The sequence below is a fragment of the Tympanuchus pallidicinctus genome, unplaced genomic scaffold, assembly GCF_026119805.1.
Source record: "Tympanuchus pallidicinctus isolate F22 unplaced genomic scaffold, pur_lepc_1.0 scaffold96, whole genome shotgun sequence".
Classification (NCBI taxonomy): domain Eukaryota; kingdom Metazoa; phylum Chordata; class Aves; order Galliformes; family Phasianidae; genus Tympanuchus; species Tympanuchus pallidicinctus.
In genome coordinates, this window is record NW_026294820.1 from 57501 (window position 1) to 70713 (window position 13213).

The window sequence follows — 13213 nt, forward strand, 5'->3', positions numbered from 1 at the left end:
CCCCGCCCCATAGGGACTCCATGGAGACCCCAGACCCATAAGGACCCCAACCCAGCCCCATAGGGACTCCATGGGGACCCCAGACCCATAAGGACCCCAAACCCCGCCCCATAGGGACTCCATGGGGACCCCAGACCCATAAGGACCCCAACCCAGCCCCATAGGGACTCCATGGGGACCCCAGACCCATAAGGACCCCAACCCAGCCCCATAGGGACTCCATGGGGACCCCAGACCCATAAGGACCCCAAACCCCGCCCCATAGGGACTCCATGGGGACCCCAGACCCATAAGAACCCCAAACCCCGCCCCATAGGGACTCCATGGGGACCCCAGACCCATAAGGACCCCAAACCCCGCCCCATAGGGACTCCATGGGGACCCCAGACCCATAAGAACCCAAACCCCGCCCCATAGGGACTCCATGGGGACCCCATCCCAGCCCTATAGGGATCCCACACCCTGACCCACGGGGACCTCCTACCCCACCCCATAGAGACCCCATATCTCACCCTATAGGGACCCCAAACCCGGACCCACAGGGACCCCACGGCGACCCCAGATCCCGACCCACAGGGACCCCAAACCCCACCCCATAGAGACCCCAAACCCCGCCCCATAGGGACTCCATGGGGACCCCAGACCCATAAGGACCCCACACCCCGCCCCATAGGGACTCCATGGGGACCCCAGACCCATAAGGACCCAAACCCCGCCCCATAGGGACTCCATGGAGACCCCAGACCCATAAGGACCCCAACCCAGCCCCATAGGGACTCCATGGGGACCCCATCCCAGCCCTATAGGGATCCCACACCCTGACCCACGGGGACCTCCTATCCCACCCCATAGAGACCCCACATCTCACCCTATAGGGACCCCAAACCCGGACCCACAGGGACCCCACGGCGACCCCAGATCCTGACCCACAGGGACCCCAAACCCCACCCCATAGAGACCCCAAACCCCGCCCCATAGGGACTCCATGGGGACCCCATCCCAGCCCTATAGGGATCCCACACCCTGACCCACGGGGACCTCCTATCCCACCCCATAGGGACCCCATATCTCACCCTATAGGGACCCCAAACCCGGACCCACAGGGACCCCACGGCGACCCCAGATCCCAACCCACAGGGACCCCAAACCCCACCCCATAGAGACCCCAAACCCCGCCCCATAGGGACTCCATGGGGACCCCAGACCCATAAGGACCCCAAACCCCACCCCATAGGGACTCCATGGAGACCCCAGACCCATAAGGACCCCAACCCAGCCCCATAGGGACTCCATGGAGACCCCAGACCCATAAGGACCCCAAACCCCGCCCCATAGGGACTCCATGGAGACCCCAGACCCATAAGGACCCCAACCCAGCCCCATAGGGACTCCATGGAGACCCCAGACCCATAAGGACCCCAACTCTGCCCCATAGGGACTCCATGGAGACCCCAGACCCATAAGGACCCCAACTCTGCCCCATAGGGACTCCATGGAGACCCCAGACCCATAAGGACCCCAACCCAGCCCCATAGGGACTCCATGGGGACCCCAGACCCGTAAGGACCCCAACCCAGCCCCATAGGGACTCCATGGGGACCCCAGACCCATAAGGACCCCAACCCAGCCCCATAGGGACTCCATGGGGACCCCATCCCAGCCCTATAGGGATCCCACACCCTGACCCACGGAGACCTCCTATCCCACCCCATAGAGACCCCACATCTCACCCTATAGGGACCCCAAACCCGGACCCACGGGGACCCCACGGCGACCCCAGATCCCGACCCACAGGGACCCCAAACCCCACCCCATAGAGACCTCAGACCCCGCCCCATAGGGACTCCATGGGGACCCCAGACCCATAAGGACCCCAAACCCCGCCCCATAGGGACTCCATGGGGACCCCAGACCCGTAAGGACCCCAACCCAGCCCCATAGGGACTCCATGGGGACCCCAGACCCATAAGGACCCCAACCCAGCCCCATAGGGACTCCATGGGGACCCCATCCCAGCCCTATAGGGATCCCACACCCTGACCCACGGGGACCTCTTGTCCCACCCCATAGAGACCCCACATCTCACCCTATAGGGACCCCAAACCCGGACCCACAGGGACCCCACGGCGACCCCAGATCCCGACCCACAGGGACCCCAAACCCCACCCCATAGAGACCCCAAACCCCGCCCCATGGGGACTCCATGGAGACCCCAGACCCATAAGGACCCCAAACCCCGCCCCATAGGGACTCCATGGATACCCCAGACCCATAAGGATCCCAACCCAGCCCCATAGGGACTCCATGGGGACCCCAGACCCATAAGGACCCCAAACCCCGCCCCATAGGGACTCCATGGGGACCCCAGACCCATAAGGACCCCAACCCAGCCCCATAGGGACTCCATGGAGACCCCAGACCCATAAGGACCCCAACCCAGCCCCATAGGGACTCCATGGGGACCCCAGACCCATAAGGACCCCAACCCAGCCCCATAGGGACTCCATGGGGACCCCATCCCAGCCCTATAGGGATCCCACACCCTGACCCACCGGGACCTCCTATCCCACCCCATAAAGACCCCACCTCTCACCCTATAGGGACCCCAAACCCGGACCCACAGGGACCCCACGGCGACCCCAGATCCCGACCCACAGGGACCCCAAACCCCACCCCATAGAGACCCCAAACCCCACCCCATAGGGACTCCATGGGGACTCCAGACCCATAAGGACCCCAACCCAGCCCCATAGGGACTCCATGGAGACCCCAGACCCATAAGGACCCCAAACCCCGCCCCATAGGGACTCCATGGGGACCCCATCCCAGCCCTATAGGGATCCCACACCCTGACCCACGGGGACCTCCTATCCCACCCCATAGAGACCCCACATCTCACCCTATAGGGACCCCAAACCCGGACCCACAGGGACCCCAAACCCCACCTCCGCAGCGACCCCCACAGCGACCCCAGCCCCCCAATTACCGCCCCCCCCCCCCCCCCACCTGGGTCCCCCACAGGCCGGGTCAGCAGCAGGACGGCGCCCCCCTCCGTGGGGTGGCAGCTGGAGACGGAGTTGGGGGGCAGGAGGGGCAGCAGCGCCGCGGGGGGGGCGCCGGAAAGCAGCAGCGCCGTGGGGTCCCAGGGGGGGGCGCGGCGCAGCTTCAGCTCCCAGCCCCACGGCCGGTGGGGGGCCCGCGCCAGGACGCCCTCCAGAGCTGGGGGGGGATGGGGGGGGTCAGCGCCTGCCCCACATCGCGACCCACTGCCCCACATCGCACCTCCCTGCCCCACATCGCGACACACAGCCCCACATCGCACCCCCCTGCCCCACATCGCGACACACAGCCCCACATCGCATCCCATTGCCCCACAGCACCGCCTGCCCCACATCGCATCCCACAGCCCCACAACGCACCTCCCTGCCCCACATCGCACCACACTGCCCCACAGCACCACCTGCCCCACATCGCGACACACAGCCCCACAGCACCGCCTGCCCCACATCGCGACCCACAGCCCCACATCGCACCTCCCTGCACCACATCGTGACCCACAGCCCCACAGCACCGCCTGCCCCACATCATGACCCACACCCCACAGAACCGCCTGCCCCACATCGCGACACACAGCCCCACATCGCACCTCCCTGCCCCACATCGCGACCCACAGCCCCACATCGCATCCCATTGCCCCACAGCACCGCCTGCCCCACATCGCATCCCACAGCCCCACATCGCACCTCCCTGCCCCACATCGCGACCCACAGCCCCACATCGCATCCCATTGCCCCACAGCACCGCCTGCCCCACATTGTGACCCACAGCCCCACGTCGCACCTCCCTGCCCCACATCGCGACACACAGCCCCACAGCACTGCCTGCCCCACATCATGACCCACACCCCACAGAACCGCCTGCCCCACATCGCGACACACAGCCCCACATCGCACCTCCCTGCCCCACATCGCGACACACAGCCCCACATCGCATCCCATTGCCCCACAGCACCACCTGCCCCACATCACGTCCCGCAGCCCCACAGCACCGCCTGCCCCACATTGTGACCCAGAGCCCCACAGCACCGCCTGCCCCACATCGTGACCCACAGCCCCACAGCACCGCCTGCCCCACATTGTGACCCACAGCCCCACAGCACCGCCTGCCCCACATCGTGACCCACAGCCCCACAGCACCGCCTGCCCCACATTGCACCACACTGCACCACAGCACCGCCTGCCCCACATCATCACCCACAGCCCCACAGCACCCCCTGCCCCACATCACGTCCCGCAGCCCCACAGCAACGCCTGCCCCACATCACGTCCCGCAGCCCCACAGCACCGCCTGCCCCACATCGCATCCCGCGGCCCCACAGCACCGCCTGCCCCACATCGCATCCCGCGGCCCCACAGCACCGCCTGCCCCACATCACGTCCCACAGCCCCACAGCACCGCCTGCCCCACATTGCACCCCCCTGCCCCACATCGTGACCCACAGCCCCACAGCACCGCCTGCCCCACATTGCACCCCCCTGCCCCACATTGTGACCCACAGCCCCACAGCACCTCCTGCCCCACATCGCACCCCCCTGCCCCACATCGCGACCCACAGCCCCACATCGCACCTCCCTGCCCCACATCGCGACACACAGCCCCACAGCCCCGCCTGCCCCACATCACACCACACTGCCCCACAGCACCGCCTGCCCCACATTGTGACCCACAGCCCCACAGCACCCCCTGCCCCACATCGTGACCCACAGCCCCACAGCACCGCCTGCCCCACATTGTGACCCACAGCCCCACAGCACCCCCTGCCCCACATCACGTCCCGCAGCCCCACAGCACCGCCTGCCCCACATCGCATCCCGCGGCCCCACAGCACTGCCTGCCCCACATCACGTCCCACAGCCCCACAGCACTGCCTGCCCCACATCGCATCCCGCGGCCCCACAGCACTGCCTGCCCCACATCACGTCCCACAGCCCCACAGCACCGCCTGCCCCACATCGCATCCTGCGGCCCCACAGCACTGCCTGCCCCACATCACGTCCCACAGCCCCACAGCACCGCCTGCCCCACATCGCATCCCGCGGCCCCACAGCACTGCCTGCCCCACATCGCGACACACAGCCCCACAGCACCGCCTGCCCCACATCATGACCCACAGCCCCACAGAACCGCCTGCCCCACATTGTGACCCACAGCCCCACAGCACCCCCTGCCCCACATCACGTCCCGCAGCCCCACAGCACCGCCTGCCCCACATCGCATCCCGCGGCCCCACAGCACTGCCTGCCCCACATCACGTCCCACAGCCCCACAGCACCGCCTGCCCCCCATTGCACCCCCCTGCCCCACATCGCGACCCACAGCCCCACAGCACCGCCTGCCCCACATCACACCCCCCAGCCCCACATCACATCCCATTGCCCCACAGCACCGCCTGCCCCACATCACACCCCACTGCCCCACAGCACCACCGGTCCCCCATTGCACCCCCCTGCCCCACATCGCGACCCACAGCCCCACATCGCACCTCCCTGCCCCACATCGCGACACACAGCCCCACATCGCATCCCATTGCCCCACAGCACCGCCTGCCCCACATCATGACCCACAGCCCCACAGCACCGCCTGCCCCACATCACGACACACAGCCCCACATCGCACCTCCCTGCCCCACATCGCGACACACAGCCCCACATCGCATCCCATTGCCCCACAGCACCGCCTGCCCCACATTGTGACCCACAGCCCCACAGCACCACCTGCCCCACATCACGTCCCGCAGCCCCACAGCACCGCCTGCCCCACATCGCATCCCGCGGCCCCACAGCACTGCCTGCCCCACATCATGACCCACAGCCCCACATCGCGCCCCACAGCCCCACATCGCACCTCCCTGCCCCACATCGCAACACACAGCCCCACATCGCATCCCATTGCCCCACAGCACCGCCTGCCCCACATTGTGATCCACAGCCCCACAGCACCGCCTGCCCCACATCATCACCCACAGCCCCACAGCACCGCCTGCCCCACATCGTGACCCACAGCCCCACAGCACCACCTGCCCCACATCACGTCCCGCAGCCCCACAGCACCGCCTGCCCCACATCGTGACCCACAGCCCCACAGCACCACCTGCCCCACATTGTGACCCACAGCCCCACAGCACCCCCTGCCCCACATCACGTCCCGCAGCCCCACAGCACCGCCTGCCCCACATCGCATCCCGCGGCCCCACAGCACCGCCTGCCCCCCATTGCACCCCCCTGCCCCACATCGCGACCCACAGCCCCACAGCACCCCCTGCCCCACATCACGTCCCACAGCCCCACAGCACCGCCTGCCCCCCATTGCACCCCCCTGCCCCACATCGCGACCCACAGCCCCACAGCACCGCCTGCCCCCCACTGCACCCCCCTGCCCCACATCGCGACCCACAGCCCCACAGCACCGCCTGCCCCCCATTGCACCACACTGCCCCACATCGTGACACACAGCCCCACATCGCACCTCCCTGCCCCACATCGCGACCAACAGCCCCACAGCACCGCCTGCCCCCCATTGCACCCCCCTGCCCCACATCGCGACCAACAGCCCCACAGCACCGCCTGCCCCCCATCGCACCCCCCTGCCCCACATCGTGACCCACAGCCCCACAGCACCGCCTGCCCCCCATTGCACCCCCCTGCCCCACATCGCGACCCACAGCCCCACAGCACCGCCTGCCCCCCATTGCACCCCCCTGCCCCACATCGTGACCCACAGCCCCACAGCACCGCCTGCCCCCCATTGCACCCCCCTGCCCCACATCGCGACCCACAGCCCCACAGCACCGCCTGCCACACATCGCATCCCGCGGCCCCACAGCACCGCCTGCCCCACATCGCATCCCGCGGCCCCACAGCACTGCCTGCCCCACATCGCGACACACAGCCCCACAGCACCGCCTGCCCCGCATCGCACCCCCCTGCCCCACATCGCGACCAACAGCCCCACAGCACCGCCTGCCCCACATTGCACCCCCCTGCCCCACATCGTGACCCACAGCCCCACAGCACCGCCTGCCCCACATTGCACCCCCCTGCCCCACATCCTGACCCACAGCCCCACAGCACCACCTGCCCCACATCGCATCCCACAGCCCCACATCATGACCCACCGCCCCACAGCACCGCCTGCCCCACATCGCACCCCCCTGCCCCACATCGCGACCCACAGCCCCACAGCAACGCCTGCCCCACATCACGTCCCGCAGCCCCACAGCACCGCCTGCCCCACATCACACCCCCCTACCCCACATCATGACCCACAGCCCCACAGCACCGCCTGCCCCCCATTGCACCTCCCTGCCCCACATCATGACCCACAGCCCCACAGCACCGCCTGCCCCACATCGCATCCCACAGCCCCACAGCAACGCCTCCCCCACATTGCACTCCCCTGCCCCACATCGCGTCCCGCAGCCCCACAGCACCGCCTGCCCCACATCGTGACCCACAGCCCCACAGCACCGCCTGCCCCACATCGTGACCCACAGCCCCATAGCACCGCCTGCCCCCCATTGCACCCCCCTGCCCCACATCGCGACCCACAGCCCCACAGCACCGCCTGCCACACATCGCATCCCGCGGCCCCACAGCACCGCCTGCCCCACATCGCGACACACAGCCCCACAGCACCGCCTAGCCCCACATCATGACCCACACCCCACAGAACCGCCTGCCCCACATCACGACACACAGCCCCACATCGCACCTCCCTGCCCCACATCACGACCCACAGCCCCACATCGCATCCCATTGCCCCACAGCACCGCCTGCCCCACATTGTGATCCACAGCCCCACAGCACCGCCTCCCCCACATCACACCCCCCTGCCCCACATCACATCCCATTGCCCCACAGCACCGCCTGCCCCACATCGCACCACACTGCCCCACAGCACCGCCTGCCCCACATCGTGACCCACAGCCCCACAGCACCCCCTGCCCCACATCATGACCCACAGCCCCACAGAACCGCCTGCCCCACATCGCGACACACAGCCCCACAGCACCGCCTGCCCCACATTGCGACCCACAGCCCCACAGCACCGCCTGCCCCACATCATCACCCACAGCCCCACAGCACCGCCTGCCCCACATTGCGACCCACAGCCCCACAGCACCGCCTGCCCCACATCGCACCACACTGCCCCACAGCACCGCCTGCCCCACATTGTGACCCACAGCCCCACAGCACCACCTGCCCCACATCACGTCCCGCAGCCCCACAGCACCACCTGCCCCACATCGTGACCCACAGCCCCACAGCACCGCCTGCCCCACATTGTGACCCACAGCCCCACAGCACCCCCTGCCCCACATCACGTCCCGCAGCCCCACAGCACCGCCTGCCCCACATCGCATCCCGCGGCCCCACAGCACCGCCTGCCCCCCATTGCACCCCCCTGCCCCACATCGCGACCCACAGCCCCACAGCACCCCCTGCCCCACATCACGTCCCACAGCCCCACAGCACCGCCTGCCCCCCATTGCACCCCCCTGCCCCACATCGCGACCCACAGCCCCACAGCACCGCCTGCCCCCCACTGCACCCCCCTGCCCCACATCGCGACCCACAGCCCCACAGCACCGCCTGCCCCCCATTGCACCACACTGCCCCACATCGTGACACACAGCCCCACATCGCACCTCCCTGCCCCACATCGCGACCAACAGCCCCACAGCACCGCCTGCCCCCCATTGCACCCCCCTGCCCCACATCGCGACCAACAGCCCCACAGCACCGCCTGCCCCCCATCGCACCCCCCTGCCCCACATCGCGACCCACAGCCCCACAGCACCGCCTGCCCCGCATCGCACCCCCCTGCCCCACATCGCGACCAACAGCCCCACAGCACCGCCTGCCCCACATTGCACCCCCCTGCCCCACATCGTGACCCACAGCCCCACAGCACCGCCTGCCCCACATTGCACCCCCCTGCCCCACATCCTGACCCACAGCCCCACAGCACCACCTGCCCCACATCGCATCCCACAGCCCCACATCATGACCCACCGCCCCACAGCACCGCCTGCCCCACATCGCACCCCCCTGCCCCACATCGCGACCCACAGCCCCACAGCAACGCCTGCCCCACATCACGTCCCGCAGCCCCACAGCACCGCCTGCCCCACATCACACCCCCCTACCCCACATCATGACCCACAGCCCCACAGCACCGCCTGCCCCCCATTGCACCTCCCTGCCCCACATCATGACCCACAGCCCCACAGCACCGCCTGCCCCACATCGCATCCCACAGCCCCACAGCAACGCCTCCCCCACATTGCACTCCCCTGCCCCACATCGCGTCCCGCAGCCCCACAGCACCGCCTGCCCCACATCGTGACCCACAGCCCCACAGCACCGCCTGCCCCACATCGTGACCCACAGCCCCATAGCACCGCCTGCCCCCCATTGCACCCCCCTGCCCCACATCGCGACCCACAGCCCCACAGCACCGCCTGCCACACATCGCATCCCGCGGCCCCACAGCACCGCCTGCCCCACATCGCGACACACAGCCCCACAGCACCGCCTAGCCCCACATCATGACCCACACCCCACAGAACCGCCTGCCCCACATCACGACACACAGCCCCACATCGCACCTCCCTGCCCCACATCACGACCCACAGCCCCACATCGCATCCCATTGCCCCACAGCACCGCCTGCCCCACATTGTGATCCACAGCCCCACAGCACCGCCTCCCCCACATCACACCCCCCTGCCCCACATCACATCCCATTGCCCCACAGCACCGCCTGCCCCACATCGCACCACACTGCCCCACAGCACCGCCTGCCCCACATCGTGACCCACAGCCCCACAGCACCCCCTGCCCCACATCATGACCCACAGCCCCACAGAACCGCCTGCCCCACATCGCGACACACAGCCCCACAGCACCGCCTGCCCCACATTGCGACCCACAGCCCCACAGCACCGCCTGCCCCACATCATCACCCACAGCCCCACAGCACCGCCTGCCCCACATTGCGACCCACAGCCCCACAGCACCGCCTGCCCCACATCGCACCACACTGCCCCACAGCACCGCCTGCCCCACATTGTGACCCACAGCCCCACAGCACCACCTGCCCCACATCACGTCCCGCAGCCCCACAGCACCACCTGCCCCACATCGTGACCCACAGCCCCACAGCACCGCCTGCCCCACATTGTGACCCACAGCCCCACAGCACCCCCTGCCCCACATCACGTCCCGCAGCCCCACAGCACCGCCTGCCCCACATCGCATCCCGCGGCCCCACAGCACCGCCTGCCCCCCATTGCACCCCCCTGCCCCACATCGCGACCCACAGCCCCACAGCACCCCCTGCCCCACATCACGTCCCACAGCCCCACAGCACCGCCTGCCCCCCATTGCACCCCCCTGCCCCACATCGCGACCCACAGCCCCACAGCACCGCCTGCCCCCCACTGCACCCCCCTGCCCCACATCGCGACCCACAGCCCCACAGCACCGCCTGCCCCCCATTGCACCACACTGCCCCACATCGTGACACACAGCCCCACATCGCACCTCCCTGCCCCACATCGCGACCAACAGCCCCACAGCACCGCCTGCCCCCCATTGCACCCCCCTGCCCCACATCGCGACCAACAGCCCCACAGCACCGCCTGCCCCCCATCGCACCCCCCTGCCCCACATCGCGACCCACAGCCCCACAGCACCGCCTGCCCCGCATCGCACCCCCCTGCCCCACATCGCGACCAACAGCCCCACAGCACCGCCTGCCCCACATTGCACCCCCCTGCCCCACATCGTGACCCACAGCCCCACAGCACCGCCTGCCCCACATTGCACCCCCCTGCCCCACATCCTGACCCACAGCCCCACAGCACCACCTGCCCCACATCGCATCCCACAGCCCCACATCATGACCCACCGCCCCACAGCACCGCCTGCCCCACATCGCACCCCCCTGCCCCACATCGCGACCCACAGCCCCACAGCAACGCCTGCCCCACATCACGTCCCGCAGCCCCACAGCACCGCCTGCCCCACATCACACCCCCCTACCCCACATCATGACCCACAGCCCCACAGCACCGCCTGCCCCCCATTGCACCTCCCTGCCCCACATCATGACCCACAGCCCCACAGCACCGCCTGCCCCACATCGCATCCCACAGCCCCACAGCAACGCCTCCCCCACATTGCACTCCCCTGCCCCACATCGCGTCCCGCAGCCCCACAGCACCGCCTGCCCCACATCGTGACCCACAGCCCCACAGCACCGCCTGCCCCACATCGTGACCCACAGCCCCATAGCACCTCCTGCCCCACATTGCACCCCACTGCCCCACAGCACTGCCTGCCCCATAGCCGCTCCTGCCCCACATCACTCCCTCACCATTTGTGCTGAGCCCCCCCAAAATCCATTCCCAGCGCTCCCAGTGCCCCCACGTCCCCCTCCCAGTGCTCCCAGTGCCCCCACGTCCCCATCCCAGTGCTCCCAGTGCCTCCCACGTCCCCCTCCCAGTGCCCCCATGTCCCCCTCCCTGTGCTACCATTGCCCCCCAATGCTCCCATTGCCCCCCAATGCTCCCATTGCCCCCCTACGTCCCCATCCCAGTGCTCCCAGTGCCCCCCAGTGCTCCCAGTGCCCCCACATCCCCATCCCAGCGCTCCCATTGCCCCCACATGCCCATCCCAGTGCTCCCAGTGCCCCCATGTCCCCATCCCATTGCCCCCCAGTGCTCCCAGTGCTCCCAGTGCCCCCACATCCCCCTCCCAGTGCTCCCAGTGCCCCCATGTCCCCCTCCCAGTGCTCCCAGTGCCCCCCAGTGCTCCCAGTGCCCCCATGTCCCCCTCCCTGTGCTACCATTGCCCCCCAATGCTCCCATTGCCCCCCACGTCCCCCTCCCAGTGCTCCCAATGCCCCCCATATCCCCATCCCAGTGCCCCCACGTCCCCCTCCCAGTGCTCCCATTGCCCCCCAATGCTCCCATTGCCCCCCACGTCCCCCTCCCAGTGCTCCCAGTGCCCCCACGTCCCCATCCCAGCGCTCCCAGTGCCCCCCAATGCTCCCATTGCCCCCCATTTCCCTCTCCCAATGCTCCCAGTGCCCCCACATCCCCATCCCAGTGCTCCCAGTGCCTCCCATGTCCCCATCCCAGTGCCCCCATGTCCCCATCCCAGTGCTCCCAGTGCCCCCCAGTGCTCCCAGTGCCCCCCATGTCCCCCTCCCAGTGCTCCCAGTGCCCCCCAGTGCTCCCAGTGCCCCCATGTCCCCATCCCAGTGCCCCCACGTCCCCCTCCCAGTGCTCCCAGTGCCCCCCACGTCCCCATCCCAGTGCTCCCATTGCCCCCCAATGCTCCCATTGCCCCCCACGTCCCCATCCCAGCGCTCCCAGTGCCCCCCAATGCTCCCATTGCCCCCCATTTCCCTCTCCCAGTGCTCCCAGTGCCCCCACATCCCCATCCCAGTGCCCCCATGTCCCCCTCCCAGTGCTCCCAGTGCCCCCCACGTCCCCATCCCAGTGCTCCCAGTGCCCCCACGTCCCCATCCCAGTGCTCCCAGTGCCCCCCAATGCTCCCATTGCCCCCCAATGCTCCCATTGCCCCCCACGTCCCCCTCCCAGCTCTCGCAGTAGCACCGAGCCCCCCCCCCCCTCGCCCCCCCCCGTTCCGTCGCTGCCGGTTCCCCCGCTCACCGCCGTGGCTCTGGAAGGTGACGTAGAGGCGCCCCCCCAGCCTCTCGCAGCTCCGCACCGGGCCGCCCCCCGAGCGCCGCGCGTTCTCCAGGTAGAGCAGCAGCGCCTCCTCCCCGCCGCAGGGGGCGCCGCGCACCTCCAGCACCGCCTCCATCTGCGGGTCTGGGGAGGAGGGGGGGGGGGGCAGCGCCGATACACGCGGCTCCGACCCGCGGCGCCCCACATCTGCCCCCCCCCCCCCCCCCCCGGCCCCATAACCGCGTCCCCGATCCGCCCCACATCCCCGCCCCACGGCCCCGTTCCCTCCCGCTCCCGCCCTTGAGCCGCAGTTCCGCCCCGCTCTCCCGATCAACCGCCGCCCCGCTTCTCTTCGCAACCCCGCATCCGCGGCCCCCAAACCCCGCCAAATCCCGGCCCTCCGGCCGCAGCCCCGCAGCCCCGCAGCCCGGCCCCCGCCTCCCCCCGCAC

General features: G+C 69.0%; 1 protein-coding gene across 1 annotated transcript in view; it reads right to left on the minus strand.

Moving 5' to 3' along the window:
- The window catches only part of LOC128074730 (basic proline-rich protein-like), a 44479-nt gene that overhangs the window by 31157 nt on the left and 109 nt on the right, over window positions 1–13213 (minus strand). Inside the window, exons 2-3 of the mRNA XM_052670788.1 lie at window positions 12746–12907; window positions 3007–3219 (exon numbers count right to left, since the gene is read on the minus strand). Of these exons, the coding sequence (XP_052526748.1) occupies window positions 3007–3219; window positions 12746–12907 (375 nt within the window). The remainder of the gene's footprint in view (window positions 1–3006; window positions 3220–12745; window positions 12908–13213) is intronic.